The sequence below is a fragment of the Cynocephalus volans genome, chromosome 13 (genome assembly GCF_027409185.1).
Source record: "Cynocephalus volans isolate mCynVol1 chromosome 13, mCynVol1.pri, whole genome shotgun sequence".
NCBI classification, from domain to species: domain Eukaryota; kingdom Metazoa; phylum Chordata; class Mammalia; order Dermoptera; family Cynocephalidae; genus Cynocephalus; species Cynocephalus volans.
Genome location: NC_084472.1, coordinates 90,124,997 through 90,147,922, shown reverse-complemented (window position 1 = coordinate 90,147,922; position 22,926 = coordinate 90,124,997). Strand labels below are relative to the sequence as shown.

The 22,926-nt window shown below is 42.3% G+C and overlaps 2 protein-coding genes across 4 annotated transcripts in view; one reads left to right on the top strand and one right to left on the bottom strand.

Annotated features, from left to right (window-relative positions):
- SNX25 (sorting nexin 25) overlaps positions 1-17,244 on the bottom strand; it is a 133,049-nt gene extending 115,805 nt beyond the window's left edge. Inside the window, exon 1 of the mRNA XM_063077445.1 lies at positions 16,567-17,244. Within this exon, the coding sequence (XP_062933515.1) occupies positions 16,567-16,977 (411 nt within the window). The 5' untranslated portion in view covers positions 16,978-17,244. The remainder of the gene's footprint in view (positions 1-16,566) is intronic.
- A 5,078-nt stretch (positions 17,245-22,322) lies between these two features.
- Positions 22,323-22,926, top strand: part of CFAP97 (cilia and flagella associated protein 97) — a 42,145-nt gene continuing 41,541 nt past the window's right edge. For 2 of the 3 annotated variants that reach the window (XM_063077304.1, XM_063077301.1), the window contains exon 1: positions 22,323-22,422. The gene's annotated coding sequence lies outside the window, so the exon portion shown is untranslated. Of the gene's footprint in view, positions 22,423-22,466; positions 22,538-22,926 lie in introns of those variants that run through there. The other variant, XM_063077302.1, reaches the window with a different exon arrangement.

The following is a 22,926-nucleotide window of genomic DNA, read 5'->3' as shown; positions in this document are numbered from 1 at the left end:
AGGGTTGAGATCCCCTTACCGGTCATCTTTTTTAAAAAAATAAAAATAAAAAAAAAAAAAAAAAGGAAGAGTACAGCGATCTTTGTACATAAATTGGGAACAGAGTCACAAAAGATTCAGTCATAACTCAGACTTTGCTTAGTTAACTAAAATGATAATTATAATACTTCATTTGTATTCTCATAAAGATAGGAAGTAGTATGAACTCTTTATAGAATTTTTATTTCACAATTATATTAACAAACTATTAAACACTTCAAAAGGCAAGGAAAATCAGTTAAACTAATGAGCAGTAATTTAAAATACAGTGCTTGAATAAAAATTTATTTATATTCCTGGAATGGTCTATACTATGTTTAGGCACTGGATGAACACATTCTTGGAAATTTAACGTGGCTGAAACATATTCCTCTAAAGAAAAACAAGTCTCTTTCCCAATATCTAACTTCTATTGCACTTAATCAGCAAAACTGTTCCCCGAGCATAATAACAAGCAAATGCCTTGAGTGAGAAATACTGGCATAGCCAGAGGTAGCCTTGGGCAAAATAACCAAGAGATAGCAACCTGCACTGTACTCACCCCTATCCTCTCCCATTCACTCTGATTTCACAGTGTATAATGCAATCTTCCTTCCACAGCAACAATTTACCCGAGATCTTCTGGAGACAATTCCTTCAGTCCGAAGAGAAATAAGATGAACAATATTGAACAGTGGGGCCAATCACATCCACGCAGTGCCTTGACCACCTTAACTCCAGCAACCCTCACCTCCACTCTGCTTCAGTCACCTATTCCCACGGCCACATCAAAGGCTTTGTCATGACCTTATCCCTTTGACCCTTCCCTTCTCCCTAAGCTCTCAGCTCCCTCTCGGCCTCAGTTCCTCCTTTCGATTAGATGACACCTGAGCAACTCATCACACATTCTTGTGCCCTGACTTTCTGTCATACCATGACCACAGTCTTTCTTCACTTCAGGAGTTCAGTGCTCCACCTATGAAAATTTCACAACCATGCAGTGGGGGGTGTCACCATACTCTTATGGCCTCCAACTTCACATCTTGGCCACTTACCTTTGCTGTGCTGCTTCTCCCTTTTGTGGCAGTAGAGCAAAAAGACTAAGAGGGCTGGCCCCAGCATCAAAACAAAGCCTAGAACTACCCATCACTCATTAGCTCTGTCACCTTTGGCAAGTCACTTAACCTCTTTAAACCTGTTTCCTGATCTATAAAATGAGGATAATAGTAACTATCTCATGGGATAACTGTGAGGGTTAAATGAGAATGTAAAGTAATCAGGATAGTGCCTGGTATACAGTAAGAGCTCAATAAATGTTTTGCTGTTATTCTCGCCAGTGATTTTTTTTAAACCTTTTAACACCTCTCTTAAAATTACCCTCTACACATCATCCTTCTCATCATCAGTAATTAATTTTTCCTCCCACATTCCAAGATATTTGAAGCCATCCAGCTCAAAATACCTTAATTCCCTACTAGTCTCCTAGGAAGTCCTCTCTATGCCCTCCCATTTATACCTGTCTCCCACTAGTCTCAAGCCTAACCCCTCCCACCTGTGCTCTGATCCTGCCTGCTGGACACTACCCTATCAATCATCCTGTCTCTGACATTTTTCAGGCCCTTCCTCTCTACTTTTCCATCTTTCCCTTAACCTAGGAATGTGTTTAAATCTCTTCCCTCACCAATGACAACAAAAAAGTCCCATAACACACACACTACTCCATCCTCTAAATGCTGCCTTCTCTTCTTTCCATCTCAGCCAGGCTTCTGGAGAGCACAGTCCACACTCTGACTCTGCTTCCTCACCTCCCACTCACGCTTCAATCTCAGACAATGTCACCTCTGCCCCCAAGTCCACCCTTACCTCTCTACTCCAGGCCCCAAACAATACTGGCATGGATCTCCAAGGACCCCCAAATTGACAAATCCAGGGGACACCTCTCGGTTCTCCTTCTGGGCCTTTCTGCTCCACTTGACACGGTTGGCCATTTACTCCCTGCTTCTCTCTTGGCTTCTCTGGGCTTTTCTCTCCTACTCACAGTCTCTGAATGTTCTTTCCCTCACTCCTGGGTGGGCTGCTCCTCTTTTGTCTGCCCTTTGGCTCACTGCTTTTCAACCATTACATGCTACACTCAGCAATCTCATCAACCTCATAGTTTTAACTACCACATGCACACTGATTACCAACAAGCAAATCTACTTGTTTAACCCTGATCTCTCCCTCACACTGCATACCCAACTGCAAGCTGGATATATCCACAGGCATCTCAAAATCTACACAGCTAAAACTTACCATGTCTTTATAGTCCTCCATCCCAAACCTGCACAAATGGCACCTATTTCCATACAACCACCTAAGCCACCTAAGGTTTCTACCTGAAATTAACCTAGACCTTTCCCTCTACTCTCTTCAATAAATGTTTGCTGGGCAGAACTGAACAGCAATGATAAAACTGACTGGGTGGAACAGCAATTAAGTTGGATCTTTAAGAAAAAGTATGACTGAATGCATAAAAATGGGGGCAAAGGCCTTCCCGGGGACATATGCACACTCAAACGCACATGCCACACAAGGTAAATTCAGAAGCAACAAGAAGCTTAGCTTCAGTGAAGAGCAAGTGAGAAGTATGGAGGTTAGACCTATTCGTGAAGAACTTCAGTGTGAGAGGAAGTGTTCATTATTTTGACTTCACAGCCTCCTTCCTCTCCAAATGACTGACCTAGGCCAATCATAGACATCCTGTCCTCCATGCCAACAATTCATCTGGAATGGGCAGCTGGCCAATAGGATGCGAGGGGAACAATGTCAGGGCTTTTCTAAGAACATTTTCCTTGATCCAAAAAGGGACTTTCTTCCTCTAAATATCCTGTGTAGCTGAGGTGTCTGTGCTTGAAACTGATGCAGTCAGAGTTAATCCAACTTACAGGAAAGGACAGAGCTAAGAAACATATAGAGAAATGGTGCCGGAGGCTACATGCTCTCCACACGGAGCCTGGCCTACCCCTGAGCCTGCCCTACCTCTGGCTTGGGTGTTATTGCTTACGATAATAAATCTCCTTATTGTTTGAAAAAAAGGAAGAGAATACAGGGATCAGTCATGTTTAGAAAATAATGGATTAAACAGGTTTCTTTACTGTAGGATTTCTCAGAACATTAATAAATAATGCACATTGTAAAGCTTCAAGGATTTACTCTTTTCAAATTTATATGACCACCAAACCAGCCTCTCATCCTTCCTCTTTGTTTTTGCACTGTATCTAACAGCATCCCCCAGAATTAAGTGTTAATGGGAAACTTTGATTTTTACCACAAGAGATAAAAAGACTGTTAAGCACAGTAGAGTGATAACACAGTAATACAGGCACAGAAAATGTGATAGGGGAATCTAAAGGAATCACTGATGGGTTTCACATCATGTGCCAACTGTAGTGAGTTTTTAGTGGCTATCTGGAATGCTGTATTGAGAGGAATTCTGTTTTTTCATCCAAATTCAGCAGGGAAAAAACAGCTTTACTTGACTAGTAATGATTGTCATGAGCATAGAGGGGGGCAGGTGTGACATCATTCAAGTTCATTCTGAGACCTCCAAGGTGATATTAATCCCGAAGCAAACCCTAGAACCATCCCAAAGATTCCCAAGGTTTTTTGCTTGTTTGTTTTAACTTCAATTAGGCCAGACTAACTCTTAATAATTAAAAGGATAAAAAAGTGGTTAAGTGTGTAGACCCCAGAGTAAGAGACTTGGGTTTAATTCTTAGTTCTTTCCCTTGATGTGTAGCCTAGGAACATTATTTAGCCTCTCTAAACCTCAGTTTCCCCATCTGTAACATGAATATAACAGTCCCTACCTCACACGATAGAGGTAAAAATTAAACTGTGTAACATATGTGTGTGTGTGTGTGTGTGTGTGTGTGTGTGTGTACTTGCAAGCTTCAGGTGCAATAAATATTAAGTTTAGCTATACCTGTTGGGAAAATAGAATGGTTTGGTCAGAGCCCTCACCTTGAGTCCAGTTGGGTGTGGTTCAGCATCCTTTGTAAGCAAATTGTGTGTGTGTGTGTGTGTGTGTGTGTGTGTGTGTGTGTGTGTGTGTGTGTGTGTGTGTGTGTGTGTGGAGTTAGTGCACATGCATGCCAATGTATCTTTTTAGTTTTGTTGGTATTCTTGTGTTCTGCAGAGAGATAAAGAGAGAAAGAAAAGGGGGGAGGGAGAGGGGGAGAGGGGGAGAGGGAGGGAGAGAGGGAGAAAGAGAGAGAAGAGAGAGAGAGAGAGAGAGAGAGAGAGAGGTCTGTCTTGGGCGGATGCTCAGCGCACCCATGCTTTCCAACCTATTGCTTCCAAGGACCTTTTCGACAGTTACCTAGCTCATATACCTGTATGTATGGGGTCTGGTGACCCGAATGGGCCTGAAGGGTCTGTGAGCTCCAGACCCAGCCCTAGCTCAGCAATTGGCCCAGTCAGTGCAGGATTACCGTGAGGTAAAAGAGCCCAGCAACTGGCATGGTTGCCTAGCTTTACAACTGGTGTCACAAACAGGATTAAAAGCACTACAATTGGCAGTGTCAACAGGATTCCAGACATTAGCCTTAGCCATACTGCCACAATACCCATTACTAAAGAATTCACTTCATGACATTTACATTATAACTCCTGCAGTACACATATTTGTCTGTTGTATTCATAGCCATAAATTACAGTGAAATGAATCAACTTGAGGCCACCGAAACCATTTCCCTGAACCCATTAACAATGCCAATATACATTATAAGCAAGTGGCAAAGATGATTACAAAGCACTGTTCAAAATAAGTGTTACTTGGGCCGAGCCCGTGGCGCACTTGGTAGGGTGCTGCGCTGGGAGCGCGGCGATCCTCCCGCCGCGGGTTCGGATCCTATATAGGACTGACCGGTGCACTCACTGGCTGAGTGCCGGTCACGAAGAAAAAAAAAAAAAAATGGGCCGAGCCCGTGGCGCACTTGGTAGGGTGCTGCGCTGGGACCGCGGCGATCCTCCCGCCGCGGGTTCGGATCCTATATAGGACTGACCGGTGCACTCACTGGCTGAGTGCCGGTCACGAAAAAAAAAAAAAAAAAAAAATAAGTGTTACTTGCCTTTAAGAAGACATAGACAGTATATAAATCTAACTACTGGGTGATTATTCTCTGCAAAACACAGATCTCATACGTATTTTTTCAAGATCTCTATATAGAGGTTGAGAAACAATAACCAACTCAATAGCAACAAGCCTCCCTGACACCCAAAATGAGTTTTTGAAATACCATTTCTCACTAAAAGAAATCAGGGCTCTTTGTGGAGAAACGGCTAATTCCAGGTATGAGCAGAAAACATTCAAAATGAGCCTAAAATATCTTGTTATACTATATATCAAGAAAATACTCAAAGACCACTGCAGTCATGTCAAAAGGACTCAGGAGCCAACTTGAAAAGGGTTCCCACTACCCAAAGATGGGATAATAAAAGCTTAAAAAATAATAATCACAACTTATTGAAACCCATCAACTAAGTTCCAATACATGAGTTTGTAATATTTTTTTTAAAACACACAACTAATTTATGACTAAATTATCTTACTAACTTAAATGGGAACTAACTCATTATTTTGGAAACTGGTAAAGTGAAAGAATTAAGCATTTATCCAGCTTTTCTACATGAACTGTACCACTGTGTAACCAAATAGTAGATGAGCGGAAAAGTGTCTCTTTTAAAAGCATTTAAACCAATAACTTAAAAATAAATGACAGAATTAAAATATATCACCATTTTGTCACCCCTAATAAATTAATGAATCAAGATGTTTAGTATCAACAGCTACTAATATCACAAAAAGATCAGATATTATGTGCCTCCTGATGAAAGAGCACACCACCACTCATAATCTTGCCCAAAAAATCAAACATGAGTTTGATCAAGCCTCTGGACCCAGCTGTCAATTTGCAAGACATACAGAGGGGAGAGGAACAAGCTGAACTGCATCACTGATATGCAATCGGCAAAATCCAGACTTTAAAACACTCTACGGGACAAATGCTCCAGGTTCTTCAATAGATAAACTGTAAAGAAACTAAAGGACAGAGGGAAAAAACATTTTTTTTTAAATGGGCAAGACTAAGCTACAATGTCCATGAATGCACATTCGAGTGATAAAACTATAATTATATGCAAGGAAGTGATTATTATAAAGTTAAGATGCCGTTACTTAGGTGGGAGGGAAGAAACTGGCATTGGGGTGGAGATAAAGAGGGGGCTTCTGGAGTTTCTGTAAGTTGCAAAGGTATTCTCTCCATAATCAGTCATCCAACAATACATTTATTTTATATGATTTTCTGAATTTGCATTTTTATTTAAAAAGGTTTTAAAAATAACAGTATTACAGCAACCACTTACATTCTATATACAGAACACACTGTATTCTGTATTTTACAGATATTACCACCTTGATCCAAATAACCCTCAAGGGTATACACCATCTCCGTTTTTCAGAAGAGAAGATCTTAAGCAAGTTGCCCATAGTCACAGAATTACTAGGGGAGAGCCAAGATTCAAATCCAGACGAATGACTCACTTCAAAACCATTCTCTTAATGACTATGCTCTACTGATTCCCAGTTATTCATTCATTCAAGAAATATTTTTTAGGGGGAGGGGTAAAAAAAAAGAAAAGAAACATTTTTCACCACTAAATCATCTAACCAGGTGTTATAGATGCAGAGGGGAGTTTATGCCTTCATGGAGTTCAAGGGTTAATGAAAAAGACAAGTAACTTCAAATGAGTATAAAATTACAATTGTAATAAGTACAATGAAGGAGTGATATACAGTGCCATGAAAATACATAAAGTTGGAAGATAGAGAAAGCTTCTCTGCAGAAGTGATGACAGGTCTAAAGGAAGAGAAGTTAACTAGATAAAGGAAGAAGCAGAGTGTTCAAGGCAGGGGAAACAACATATAAAGTCCCCACAGTCAGAAAGAGCTTGGCACTCTGAGGACTGAGGATGCAGCACAAAGAATGAAGGTAAGTAATTAGGACAGGAGATTAAGCCAGAGAACTAAGAAGAACAACAGGAAGCTGCTGAAGGGTTTTAATTAAACATGTTGCTGAAGAGGGATTTGATTATGCTTGCATTTTTAAAATAATCAATTAAAGGGGGAGCCAACATGGAGGTAGAGAGACCAATTGAAAAGTTGTTGCAGTCATCTAGGAGGAACATGATAGCTGGGATCAGGCAGAAGAGATGGAAAGAAGTAGATGGATGCAAGGTACTCCAGAGGTAAAAAGACAAGGACTTGATGATGGAATGCATATGTGGTGTGAGAAGATGTCAAGAAGGGCTCTTAGGCTTCTGGCTGCGGGACTTTACTTTCAGAGATACTCGTCACTGACACAGGAACAAGAGGAATGGAGGTGCTGATCACAAGATGTCCTGCACTCGAGATTCAGGTATCACTGGGACTGCCAAGTTAGTAAGTTGAATAAATGAGTCTGAGGCCCAAAAAGAGATCTGAGACTGAGGAATAAATCTCTAAGTTCTCAATGTAGAGATGTTTACTGTAGGAGGCTCAAGGGTGAGACTGCCAAAGAGTAAGAGAATAAGTGAATGTGGCTTCAAGAATGACTAAAATTCAAATCTGGAAAATAAACCAACTTCCTGAGCTATCTAGGGATCAAAAATCTCTAAAGGAGAAAGGGATAGTGAAACAAACAAACAAAAAAATCAAAAGGAAAAATATGAGATTAACAACTCTGCTTCAAGAAAAACACATGAAAATTTCTGGAACACTTAAGATGTTAATTTCATGTCTAATGTGTTGGCAAAGCCTGCAAGCAGCCCTCAGGTATATATTTGTATGTACTGATTTATTTGCATAGGAGAAAGAGGCCTTCTGGGAGGTGGCTGCACGTACGGGCTCGAGGCCAGAGACTAGAGAAAGCCCTAGCTTGATCCCAGGGGCTGGTCTGAGCCAGATGGAGAGAGAAGACACAGTCAGAAAGAAGAGGCTATCTTCCAGGAGGAACAAATGGGCATAAGCTCCACAGCTTCCATTACAAGGTGAACAACTGCTTTAAACACATCTGAGTAAGAAAAACAGGGTTGCACTGCCAGCTTTTATAAAGCATATAATATGGCTATGGCTCAGAGAAAAAAAAAGAAAAGGACAACGTACAACCTTTGGGGTATTTGAGGTAGTAGCCCCCAGAAGGAATGTGCTTTTTCACAGGCTTGCAGTGGTGGCACAGCCCAGAAGCCTCTCTCAAGTGCTTTGCAGGCACCAAGAATAGAAGAACATAAGTGAGCTTATTCACAAATAAATATGAGACACTGCCTAAGGACTCCAAGAAATGTCGGGGTGGTGGTAAAGAACGAGGTAGTAGTACTGCAAGAAGATGAGGTTCTGTATAAGCAGATAGGAGCAAACACCTATAAAATTTTAGATACTGCTATTTATGTGAACTTATACATACAGGTGGGTGAGAACTACAGAAATTCATATTACTTTAGAAATGAATATTTATAAAAATTTATCTAATTTTCCAAGAGGTGCATTCTACACTAAAATAGAAAGCTTATTAAATAGATTCTAGTAGCCTAAACAAGTTCATGTGTCCTAACCTAAAATCGCACAATTCATTCCTTTTTTCCCCCTCGGTCTCAAAGGCATTTTACTTGGAGTTACAATACTCATTTTTCTTTAAATCTAGCTCGCAGCTACTTGTGCATGGAAATGCCAGGCTGACAAAGGTACCACATGGTACAGTAGCTAATAAGTGTGGGCTTGCCCCAGGGGCAGAGCGGGCATATCGCACACTCCTAGCTACATTCTCCCAAAGCAGCACCTGAACTGAGAAATCCACCAAAATACACCCACACAGATCCACTGCGCTTGGAGAAACTATGGAAGCATACACCCCAGGACTAAAACAAGGTGTGATCTGGAATTGAACCCAGGCCCTCAGGGTATTCAGGAGACACCCTGAGAAGTGTTGCCTACTTACACCTGTCGAACAACAAAGGGTAAAAACCTAAGTTCCAAGTCCACAATTTTTTTTCTTTCACAAATAAAGTTGCAATTAAAAAATAACAATAATAATAATAACAACCAGCAAGTTTGTATGCAATCATTTTAATACTGATAGCCTTCCACAGACACTATTCATTTTCTGTAGCCTGAACCCTAAGCACCAAACTTGCTCAGTCACCTTCTTAGGACAACTGTGTGTACCATCCTGACTACAAGGAATCACACATTTTAAGGAATCTAAAGGCACTTCCTACCCCCAAAATGATTTGGTTGGGAAATGAAACCTAACAATATTTTTAAAAAGGTAACATTCAGTTACCAACGTGACATCACAGTATGCTCCAAAAGCAAAAGGAGCTTAAGATTCAAGAGAGTTATAAATAAATCCCCTGGGAATAACTAGAATTAAGGCTCCAAACAGAATGTTCAAGTTTAGAGATTTCAGTCTTCACATTTGTGTATAAACAGTGAGACCCTTCGGTTTGAGGCTGAGGGCTTATTGTTTAAACAAAAGAAATGTTAGGACACCCAAGAATATTCTTAAACCTATCTGTAATGATAACTAACGATAACAATATCAATGAAAAATCTCACTAATTCTTGAAATTACTGCCTCATTTCTCCATTCACAGCTTCACTAATTCTCACTTTTTATCACTGCAACTACAGTATTTTTCTTTAAGTTCACCCCAATCACATTTCTATTTTACATTTATAAAGCCCAGCTCTGATGCTATCAGCCTTGTGCTCAGAAAAAGCTGATAGCAATAGCTGCCATACCTGAAGACTAAAATCCAGTTCTACTCTCTGATTTGAGGACTTCCACAACCTGGCCAAAACTATTTTTCCAATACCTAGGTCCTATGATTCATCTCATATACTTACTGGCAAATCAAATCTCAAATGGTACATGTACTCTGTCTCTAAAATTTTTTCTTTTTTCTTTTTTTTTTTATAAATTATGAAAACACATATTGCTTCCTTTAGATAGCTTTGCTAAATTCAAATGCACATGTTCCTCATTTCCTCAGACACATTGCTGTTTTTTGGTTAGTATTTTTTTATGTCCCAGGTTTAATCACGTTTTGTATCTTCCCACTTTAGTTATTACTATTCATACATAACTTCATCTTATGTTTACTAACCTTAAAAAATATTCCTTCATAACAGAATATAGTTTTCCTTATGTGTGTAATCACTGTTCATAAATAAATCAAGAGATTATAGTATCGAAAACTTCTTTTTGAATACATATTTGTATTTGCTTTTATGTATGTAAAATATATCTGAAAGAATAAACAGCAACTATTGATAGTGGCTGCCTATAGGAAAGGAAGGTTTTTTTCACTGTATGCTTTGATTTTTTTAACCATACGATTTTATAACCTATGCAAAAATTAAGTTAAAATATTATGAATAGCCTGAATTTTAAAGTAAAACAACCCTTACACCACAAGTTAGGTAGTATTCCATGATTTAAATGGTTTTCAAAAAGCTATCTGCCTCAAAAATATTTTTCACTTTGGCCACCATGTTTTAAATCCCCGACTTAAAATGCAAATAAATATTCTAAACACAATGAATATATTATGCCATTATCTACTATCAAATTGTTGAGGATTAGTTTATCACATTAGCATAGTAAAGGAAAGCCACAAAGAGGCTATGTATAGTCCCCTTAATTCCTGTTTCTTTTCCTTTTCTCCTCAAGTAACTAAATTTTGTTTTACTCAAAGAACGTTTGTATTAGTAAAAGAACTCATTTAGGAATTCCAGAAGTCCAACCCAAGCCAACTAGAGCAGTTGACTGCTGTTTGAATGTTCTTACTGTCTCTATAAACATCTGCCTCCCATCTAGTCTTCTCTATCAGTCTAATCTACTCAGCCTGAGAGTGCAGGAACAGGGAGTATTCTTGTCCATCTTTGAATCCTCCCCAACAATAAAAACAGTGCTATGTGCTTACAAAAAGCAATTATATAAGCTCTTAATGCCACTTACTGTTACAAGGCTCTGACCCTGCTCTAAGAAGCTATGGTTGAAATTTCAAATCTAAAAATGTTACATGAGCAGATGACATGATCCTATACATAGAAAAACCTAAAGACTACCAAAAAACTCTTAGAGCTGATAAACTATTTCAGTAAAGCCGCATGATACAAAATCAACATGCAAAAATCAGTAGCATTTTAGTACTCCAAGAATGAGCTAGCAGAAAAAGAAAGCAGACCCATTTACCACAGTCACCAAAAAAATAAAATAGCTAGGAATCTATTTAACCAAGAAAGTGACAGATCTCTACAATAAGAACTATAAATTGCTGCTGAAGGAAATTAAAGAGGACAGAAAAAGATGGAAAAACATTCCATGCTCTTGGATTGGAAGAATTAACATTGTGAAAATGGCAATAATACCCAAAGTGATCTACAGGTTCAATGCAATGCCCATCCAAATACCAATGACATTCTTCACAGAAATAGAAAAAACAATCTGAACATTCATATGGAACAACAAAAGACCCCAAATAGCTAAAGCAATCCTGAGCAAATAAACAAATAAATAAAGCCAGAGGTATTACACTACCTGATTGCAAATTATACTACAAAGCTATAGTAATCAAAGGAGCATGGTACTGGCATAAAAACAGACACTCAGACCAATGGAATGGAATAGAGAACCCAGAAATCAACCCACATATTTACAGCCAAATGATAACTGACAATGGCAACAGGAGCGTACACTGGGGAAAGGACAGCTTCTTCAATAAGTGGCTCTGGGGAAACTGGACATCCGTAAGTAGAAGAATGAAACTAGACCTGTCCTTATTGCCATATACCAAAACCAAGTCAAAATGGACTAAAGACATTTATAAGACCTGAAACTATAAAACTACTAAAAGAGGGCCGAGCCAGTGGCGCACTCGGGAGAGTGCGGTGCTGGGAGCGACGGCGGAATGGCCGGTGCACTCACTGGCTGAGTACCAGTGACAAAAAAAAAAAAAAACTACTAAAAGAAAACACAAGGGAAACACTTCAGGAAGTAGGACTGGGCAAAGACTTTATGAACAAAACCCCAAAAGCCCAGGCAACAAAAGAAAAAATAAATGGGATTATATCAAACTAAAAAGCTTCTGCACCGCAAAAGAAATAGTTAACAGAGCAAAAAGACAATCTACAGAATGGAAGAAAATAAAAACCCAATTAAGAAATGGACAAAGGCACTGAATAGGGGTTTCTCAAAGAAAGATATAAAAATGGCCAGACACAAGAAGAAATGCTCGACATCACTAAGCACCAGGTAAGTGTAATCAAAACCACATTGAGATACACCATCTCATGCCAGTTAGACTGGCTATTATCAAAAAGACAGAATAACAAATGCTGGCAAGAATATGAAGAAAGGGGAACCCTCTCACACTGTTGGTGGGACTGTAAATTAGCACAGCCATTATGGAAAGCAGTAATGGAGCTTCCTCAAACAAGTACAGCTAGAACTGCCATTCGATCCAGCAATCCCACTGCTGGGTATATACCCAAAGGAAGGGAAATAGGCAGGACAAAGGGACACCTGCACTCCCATGTTTATCACAGCTCTATTTACAATAGCTAAGAGTTGAAATCAACCTAAATGTCCTTATCCAGACCACTTGATAAGGAAAATGTGGTATGTATACACAATGGAATATTATTCTGCCATAAAAAGAAATGAAATTCTGCCATTCACAGCAACATGGAAGAACTTAGGCCACCAGAGGTGGGAAAGGGGAAGGGAGACGGGTGTTAGGGGAAAATTGGTAAAGGGCCACAAAAAATGTTTACACTGTGTAACGATAAAATAACCTTTAAAAAGAGTAAAAAAATAAAAATGTTAGTTGGATACTTAAATTTGTTCTCATCAAAATCCATGTATTGAGAGCATACTATGTACCTGGCACTGGCACTTAGCAACTAACTAGACAGAAAATTATCTAACAAGATCAGAATAGGAGATATGTAGCAGATACTCAGTAAATGCTTATTAATCAGATTTGATGAACTTCTTGAAATTTTCTCAAGCTAAACACTGAAGTCTTTCATTAATGTTTTCTTCACATGGCAATGGCCTTTGGTTTCCCAAATGCTACTAAGCATCCAACTTTTGTGGACTTTCTTGTATCAGCCCTCTAATCCTTACTAAATGCTTATTTATTTTTTAATTTATGGGATGTAAATCAGGAAGTATCTAGAAAACTACAGTGTAAAAGGAAAGAAAAACCCACAGACATATTCTCGTCTTTTTCATTAAGAGTAGATGAACTTTGAATTGGTGGTCTAGTAATAACAAGTTTTTATGAACTATTGATTCACTCTTGCCCTATTTCTTTTGCTACTGAATTGGTTGTTGAATCAATTGCTAGGGTCAAGTAACGTAACTAATGAATCTGAAGCTCAGATCCAGGTGAGTTAACTGGCCTGACAACAGACCAAACAACAACCTTGGACAAGGAACACCACATTATGACAGCCCACTCACTTAGCTATCACACACCAAGAGTAGGCTGGCCCCAAAGCATCACAGCTCTAGTCTGCTGACCTGCAAAAATCCAGGTTTTTCTAAAGTGGAGCCCAGATATGAACTGTAAAGACTTTAACATCAACTTTTAGGATCTTACACAAAAGCTTAGTTTTTATCTGGGATGAAAATTATTTTTACTACTTTAATCAACAGTGATTCCCGCCCCAGAAAAATCAAAATCTGTGCACATTGGAAATGCCCAATAAATACCAGATTAACTGGAGGGGGAAAAGCACTAAATTAGTGACTACAAATGGACATCATTTTCTTCATTAACTTCAGCATACACTTCTTGAGCTACTACTAGGTGCAAGGGATAACAAAAAGTGTCAATCATAGGTCCCAACCGCAGGGAGTTTACAATTGATAACTACAGTGAATCATTCGGAAGGATTTGAACACCTCTAGACATGAAAACAACTTTTTCCTTTTAGTTTTGGCTTCTCTAATTACTTATTTTAAACAGTTCATACATTTTTTTTCTTCTACAGAAAGAAGCCAAGAAGAAAAAAAGGGGAAGGACAGATAAAAGGATGGATCCCACTACATGCCTAGCTCACAACAGAAGAATTCAAAATGTATAAGAATAAATGAGGATTATTTTCTTCATGCTGAATCCAAATTTCTGTACTAAAGTAGTCACTGTTATCCTAAGACACTCCATTTGGTTAACTGCTAAACAGCCTGTACCACCCCCCACCAACGTTAGGTGATACGTGTGATCTAACTCATACCCCCGCAGACTGACAGATATTCTATACTACACCACATGCTTATGCTTCCCACCCATTCATTCATAAAGAAGGGAACATTATAAAAACCCACACAAATTATTGGAAACACAGCACAACTAGAGGCTTGAGTAAATAGCACCAGCACTATCAAAAAAATATAATTTTTTGTGAATAACATGAATTTCAATTCTAAATAACACAGAAAGTAATTTCCTAATGCACTTATTTTCTTATTTAAAGATATTGCAGGAATTCAAGTAAAAATAAAGTGACCATTGATTACTTTCCTTAGATTATACTTCACCTCTTCTATTACCTGAAATCTTCTATTAGTGTACCTGAGAGATTACATGTGCTGCTTCATTTTTCCTGTCACATTTAAAGTACTATTTTCTCTAATTCCTCTACTATACCGTCTTTCTAGATGACAATCCAAGTTTTGCCCACCCAGAGGTGTGAGTGAGCTGGAAGATTTGGGGAAATGTATTTTCCAAGAAACAGAATGGTAACCCACATCATGAGGCTTCCAAGGCCCTCAGAGGTGAACTGCAACACTGACTTTGACCCTGACCTCGCTATCCACACTTCCTTTCCTCACCTATTGTCATCTTATCACTTAACTCTTCAATACTTTTTGTTTCATAAGCATTTATAACTATCCCAAAGTATCCCATGTGTATTGTCTGGTTCCCCACAAGAATATAATCTTCAGAGAGCAGGCTTTCATGTATCTTGTTGATTCAACCCCAGCTTCCAGAATAGTACGAGGGAACTTCAAAAAATTCATAGAAAAAGACTCTTATTATCTTTTAATTCAATTTTTCCACTAACTTTCTGAAGTGCCCTCATACCTGACTCATACAAGATGTTCAAGAAATATGTACTGAATTATTACTTCCTACAATATCAAAAATTGGGATATCTTTTTATAGATCAATAAACCAACTAGTAAAATCTAGGGTTATTGCAGAAAAAAAGCAAAAGGAAAAACATCTATCTGCTCACCAACGCTTGCTAAATTAGATATGAAAAACGCAAACTATGTGAAGGTTTTTAAGAGAAATAAACATTACTAATTTGAGACTCCTTATGAATACAACAGTTTCTTGTTCCTTAGTATACTGAATTGCTTATCACCCTCCTGAGTGAGGATGCCTGACTGCCTTACCTACAACCTTCTGCCATTATCTCAGCGCTGCATTCTGAACTGAAACTCAGTAAAGAGGAAATCTGATGGAGTGTGATGCTTTTTTACAACGGAATAAGCAGGTCTTATCACAAGCGAATACAAACCCTAGGGACAAAGGTCACTCTAACAAATATTCTTATGAAGTTAAGCCACTGCCATTTCCCTTTCCCCAAAGTGCTTGGACAATTTCAGTTTAATGACGGTATCATTCAGTCAAGTTGTGAGCGTCGAGCTACGATCGAATAAAGTTCCTTTTAAAAGATTGAGATGAGAGGTAGAAAAAGGAGCGGGTTCAGCACTGAAACAAGAGAAGAGCTCATTTAAAAGACTGTTCTTTCCTATATTCCCGAACCCCAGCCCTAATGTCCCCTACCTCACTGAGAACAGCCTTCCATTTGCTGCAAACTACAGTGATTTCTGACGTCCCCTCTCTAAATCACAGAAACCAGCCAAGACTGCACTTACTACTTATCAACATGGTGGAAGAAGACAGGATGTTGTGATAAGAAGTGTCCCTGGGCTTGGGTGTGAGGTACCGGGTGGGTGACCTAACTTTCCTCGTCGGTAAGTGGTCATAAAGTTGCCTCCCACCCCGAGAACGGTTAGAAGAACCAAACACGATAACCAACACAGAGTGCACCGCCTGCGCACAGCGAACGCTCGGCTCCCCTTCCTTCCGCTCACCACCTGCACAGCAGCCCGGAAGATCTGGAATGATTATTTGCCTCTCAAGGTTGGGACGGCGGATGGCTGCTGAGGAGCCACAGAGCCGAATATCGTGCATCTGGGCAAACCCCACGGCGCCCGGAGCCCGCCACCCATGGGGGCCAAGGGAACGCTCCTGTCTACCCGCCGGGCCCACACTCCTCAGCCCCGTTTTTCTCCGGCTTCCAGCCTGGAGGAGAGGAGCCGGGGCCGACGAAGAGGGCCACGCCGCATCCCCCGGGGACTCCGGGAGCGGGCGGCTCGCACCGGAAGCGGGGAGGGCCGGGCCGAGGGAGCCGACGCGCGAGGCAGCCGAGAGACCGGTACTTACCTCCAGCGGGCGGCGGGCGGCCGCGGCCAGCCGGCTCCAGGCGGCGGCGAAGTCCGGCGGCGGGGCTCGCGGGCTCTGGTAGACGAGGGCTAACAGGGTCCCCAGCAGGAAAGCGGCCGCGGCGCAGCTCAGGTACAGGCTGAGCCCGAGCAGGACGGTGCACGGCCCCGCGCCTCCGGCCGCCTCCCAGCAGCCGAGCCCCAGGAAGCAGACGGCCGCGGCGGCGAGTGCGGCCACGGCCACTGGCACCCACCAGTTCCCGCCACGCGGGCCCCTCGGCGCCGCCGCCGCGTCCCCTCGGGACTCCGGCCGCCGCTCGCCCCCGCAGTCCGAGGCAGGACGGCCGCCGGCGCCTGCGGCCGGCACGGAGCTGAGGCCGGCGCCGCTGCTGTCGGTGACATCGGGGTGCATGCTGCTTCCTGCGCCGCTAAGGACAGGCACATCTCCTGCCCTGCTGTCCCGCGGCGCTGCCCCGGACGGTGGCCTCTACGCGGCACTTCGTCCCCTCGCCGCCCCCGCCGCCGCTCGGGAGGCAGAGGGAGCCCGCGCTCATGCCCTCGCCGGCGCCCCGCCGAGTGTACGGCACCAACAAACGCCGCCGAGCACCTCTCAGCGACCCCTCAGCGCCGCCAGCCGGCGCCGGGCCCGCAGCTGCCGGGCGGGGCTCACCCAGGTAGCCCGACCGTGTTGTGACTGAAGCCGGCGAAGCCTGACGCGAGGCGGGGGCGGCCCTGAAGTGCGTGTCAGGCGGGGGGGGGCGGAGAGCGACCGCGGCCACTGAGTGACAGCTGGGAGGCGCCAGGCCCCTGCCGCCCACCCACGGCATGGGGGCGGGGCCCCACCGGCCGCTGCCCGGGGCGGGGAAGGGGCGCAACCAATCGCCGCGAAAACTGTGCTTTCCCGCGCTCCGCTCCCTCTCATCCTCCCCACCCCCGACCGGCTGTGGATGGAAAATTTTGCTGCAGGTGTCGGAGCATCGGTAACTCTCGAGCCCAGGTGATCCCTTAATTCTCAGTCTCCGCTCATCACTGTCAAGTAACCTCACATTGCTTACGGCCCCCCCCAAATTTCTGCCTTATTTTCTTTCATCCAGTATTTAAACAGGCAATCATTCCCGATCCTCACTTTTAACAGTGTCTAACGACCTTCCCTTTCCCACTCTGCCGCCTTAGAAGAGGATCACACAAATGTGGAGTAAATGAAGCCTGCAATTCCTAGTTATGGAAAGGCCCAAAGAAGTCTGCCTGGGGCCACGGAGTGTACACAGCTGCCATAAGCATTTTGGCCCCAACTCTGGATTTTCGTTACCCGCTATTCAGTACAAATGCTATTATCCAAGTAATTTTTAGAATACATATTTGTCCCTTCTATCACGGTCCCAGCCGGTATTATACTGATAATGCTTGCTGAGAAGATAGATGCCAGTATGACACATAAGCACTGGTAATTACTGCTAAGACCAATAAAGCAGCAGGTGTATCTTTAATGGATAATGGAAAAAGGGGATTCTGAGGAGATTACTGATTCTTTATTTAGAAGAGGAGGTGAGGAGAGGGCAGATCAAGAATGGAAAGAGGAAGAAGGGGAAGAAAAAGTAAACAGATGAGGAAAGCAGTGAGAAATAAAAATAAGGATACGGGAAGCATTTAAAGGCAAGAGCCTAGGAACTCTCTCCATGCAGCTCTAATGAAGAATTTCAATATTTTAAAAGTGCCATTGTTTTACAATAAATGGATTTATATCATGCTTTCCGAGGAGCATAGTTAAGAAAAATAAGCATTACAATGTATTTTCAAATACTGTGATGATACTGTTTTCCTATAAGGAATCGTTCCATCTGTAAGTTTTATTACTGTGTCATTTCAACAAAGGAAAAAAATACAACATTCATACGAAGTAAACCAAAATATTTAGTGGATATTGATTCTTTTAAAACAAAGTTTTACCCAAGAGGTTATTATTCAAAAGAAAAAAGTACTGGTGTCCATAGACATATACAGTCCACCTGTGTATTCATTCCATGTCTTCATAATAAATTTCCCTGGAATGGCACATGGATTTCAAGTGAGAGATGAAGTAAGAGGTCTAAAAAATGATCCCTAACATTTAGCTCTAACAAATGATACAGAAGTGAATTATTTTATGTATCTATAAAAACGAATGTATTCATGTTTGTCATTTTTATAAAGCTTTTTGTTTTTAATGTTAGTTGGTATTTGTGGGGCATTTCATTTTCTCTTCTACCTTGTAAGTCAAAAATAAGGACATAATGAGTGCCTCATGCCAGATGTGACTTTGCCATGCCAAGGTGATAACATTAAAAGGAGTCACTACCTTCCTGTTCTTCTGTCCTTCTTTCTTTTTAAATAAAGCAGTATAACTGATTTTGAAGAAACCCTTTTACCTCTTAAATAGTTGTTAATATTCATCCCATTGGGGGTCCTGAAGGTATACCCTACAAACCCAAATTATTTCAAATAAAGTATGGTAGCTTGTTATTACGAACAATAGTATCTTTATTTTTTTATCATTTGCCAACCAGAGAGTATGTTCTTAAGGTTTTATACATTTTCCAATTCAAACCCCAGCTCACAAGAATGGTAACTAATTAAGCATTTAATGTGTGCCAGATACTGTTCTAAGCACTAAACACTTCATTTAATCTCCAAAATAACCCTAACAGATACTATGATCTCCTCTCTACACACAGGAAAACAAAGGCACATCAGGTAAAATAACTTGCTCAACATTACAAAGCTAATAAATATCAGAGCTGGGATTTGGTTATCACGCCATGTGGTCTAGCTTCAGAGCTTGTGCACTTAGCCACTGTGCCTTGGTGCTTCCTAAAAACTCTGTGATTTAGTCATCCCATATTACATAGGAGAAAAAAGGGTTTAAATTAATAAGCCTAAGACTTGTATTACATGCTTAAAAGTGTTTAGTATTGTTACTTTGTGAGAACCGTGACACTTTAGCAGCCCCCTGACAAGTGCTAAGTGATTATAAATGTCAGTAAAGGGGAAATTGGTCTGACATTTATTGAGAGCCTAGGTCTGTAACTCTTAAGACCATGATCTTTCCAATACATTAGTATATTGTTCCCAAGAGTAATGCAGATCTAGAGAAATATAAACCAATGATCAGAAAACTACCTCGAAGCACATGCTATATTGTTGCTAAATCAGCACTGACACTTTGCACATTTACTTAACCAATAGTAGTCACTGAGAGGTGAGGTAAAATAAAGGAATGTGGTGGTTAATTTTAGGTGTTAACTTGACTGGATTAAGGATTACCTAGAGAATTGATAAAGGATTATTTCCGGGTGTGCCTCTGAGGGTGTTTCCAGAGGAGACTGGCTAAGTCAGTGGACTGAGTGGGGAAGATCCACGTTCAGTGTGGGTGGGCACCATCCAATCAACTGGAAGCTAGGATAGAACAAAAAGGCAATTTCTTCTCTCTTCTCTTGTGCTTGGACACCAGAACTCCAGGCTCTCCAGCTTTTGGACTCCAGTGCCCCCCCGTGGTTCTCAGGCCCTTCAGCCTCAGACTAAGTTATACCATTGGCTTCCTTGGTTCTATGATCGCACATGGACTGAGCCACACTATCAGCATCCCAGGGTCTCCAAATTGAAGACAGCCCATCCTGAGACTTCTCAGCCTCCATAATCATGTGAGCAAATCACTGTACTAAGTTCCCTCTCATGTATCTAACTACGTCTATTTCTACATCTCCTATTGGTTCTGTCTCTCTGGAGAACCCTAATACACCTTCCATTCTGTTTTTCCTCTATCATAATGTAATGTGCAATCAGAGGAAAACAGGTCACAACACTGAAAAATATTCCATTTTATTTCTATAGCACCACATTTTGTTTCTCTCTCTGTTGATAGGCACTTGGATTGTTTCCATCTTTTGACTATAGTGAATAATGCTATGAACATGGGTATACAAATATCTGTTTGAGACCCTGCTTCAATTCTTTTGGGTATATATATATCCAGAATTGAATCGCTCGGTCATTTTTAAATTTTTTCAAGGAAATGCCATACCATTTTTCCACAGTGGTTGCACTATTTTACATCCCCACAAGCAGTGCACAAGAATTTTAACCTCTTCATATCCTTGCCAACCTTTGCTATTTTCTTTTTTGGCAGCTGGCCAGTACAGGGATTGAACCCTAGACCTTGGTGTTTTCAGCACCACGCTCTAACCAACTGAGCTAATCAAGCTGGTTATTTTCTGTTTTTTATTTTGATACTAGCCATTCTAGTTGGTGTGAAATGGTATCTCATTGTGGTTTTGATTTGTATTTCTGTAGTGATTAATAATGTTGAGCATCTTTTCATGTGCTTATTGGCCATTTGCATATCTTTTTTTTTGGAAATGTCCACTCAAGTCCTTTGTATAATAAACTTTTGACAAGAGAGTAGACAACTATCCCCTGGGAAGTAGTGCCAGCACAGTTTCATCAAGCAGAATTACATGACATCCTTCATTTTAGCCATCGAAAACGACAGAGAAATGATTCTCCTTACTTGTTGATAATTAAGACCAAGTACAAAATGCATTGTTTAGAATGAAAATAGAAACAATTCCTTCCTGGGACTCCCCAGGATATAATTAAACCCAAACCTGTACTTCCTAACTTTCTTTGCACTTTCATATAAGCAATATTTATTGAGCACCTACTTTATTAAGTGGTTTAAAACAACACAAATTTATTATCTTACACTTCTGGACGTCAGAAGTCTAAAATCAAGGTATTGGCAGGTCTGCATTCCTTCTGGGGGCTTTGGGGAGAATCCGTTCCCACTCTTTTTTATGCTTGTGGAAGCTGCCTGCATTCCCTAGCCCACTGCCTCTTCCTCACATCACTCCAACCTCTTGCTTCTGTGCTCATAGCTCCTACTACTGCCTTGGAGATGCTTGCCTCCCCTCTGTAAGGACGCTTTTGATTACATTTGGCTCACTGTATAAATCCAGGTTAATTTTCCTATTTTGATCCTTAATCACATCAGTTAAATCCCATTTGCCATATAAGGTAACATTTTCTTGTGTTCTGGGGATTAGGAAGCGGACATTTTGGGGGTGCCATTATTCTACCATTCCTATTATGTGCCTGAGAGGTCAACAGCAAGAAGCTACGGCATTCGGTATATTCTGCAGAAATCACTATTCTTCTTAGATTGTTAACTACCCACCTTGTTTACAAGTAGGTAGAGGACTTTCTAATGTATTACTAGGCCCTGGCCCGTAGAACTAACTAGTTGTCTGAATGAACTTTGCTGATAGAAAATATCATAAAGACACGGCCGTCCTCCATTTTTATTATTGTTGTTTTGGTTAAAAAAAAAAAACAAACCCAAACTACAAAATAATCAAAGCAGCTTTCCCTGTTAGCAGCTTTCCCTGTTATCCACGGTAACTAGGCCTACCCGCTGTGCCGTTGATCGCAGAAGCGTTACAACATGTACGATGCACTCACTGGGCACTAGAGGCTTAGACCAGCTCTTTTTTCACGTCCCCTCCCGTTCGTGAGTCCCGGGCCTGGCCTGCGCTCGGCTCCACGTGGAGCCCCGGACCAGTCCGCCCATCAGCTTAGCGCGCGCTCTGTGACGCCAGCCGCGCGGAGCCGCGCACGGGCACGCGCTTGGCCACCGCCCGCTTCCCGCCGTCCTCGCCGCTCGCGGCCGCCGCCTGCTTTCCCTTTCCGCTCTCTCCACTTCCGGAAGCTCGAGCCGCCGGGAGCCGCGTGCAGGAGCTGCGGGGGCGCGCCGGCGCGTGCGCGCGAGCGAGGGCCCAGAGGCCGCGGGCGCCACGCGAGGGGCTGTAGCGGCCTCGGCCGCCAGGTGAGCGGCCCGCGAGCGACTCCTTCCTCCCTGGCCTCTGCGCGCCCGCCTCCCTGCCTGTCCGTTCGGGATCCGTTTCCCCTCCCCGGCGCCCAGGCGGCGGCGAGCACTCGGGGTTGGTATAACGAAGCCTGCGCGGGAGCTTGGGAAGGCAGGCCCGCTTGGGCCCCCAGCCCTTCTCCGCCACCTCTCGGCCCGGCCAGCCCCTCGGCGGCGGGTGTAACCACAACGGAGGCGTCCGAGCCCGCTGGCGGCGGGTCCGTGGGGCCGTCCGCACCCCCACCCGCCCCGGGCGGGAACGGCTGGTCCTGCCCTCTAGACGCGTTCTTGGTGGAGTGCGGGTTGGGGTCGGCTCTGAATTGAGATGTAGTTGCGACCGGGGCCCGGGCTCTGACCACTGCCGCCCACTGCCGCCAATTGAATTCTGTCATCTTCTACCTCCCGGGGTCGTCAGGGGGTCGGAGACCGAGCCTCGAGTTCCTGGAAAACAGGTGTTTACTGTGG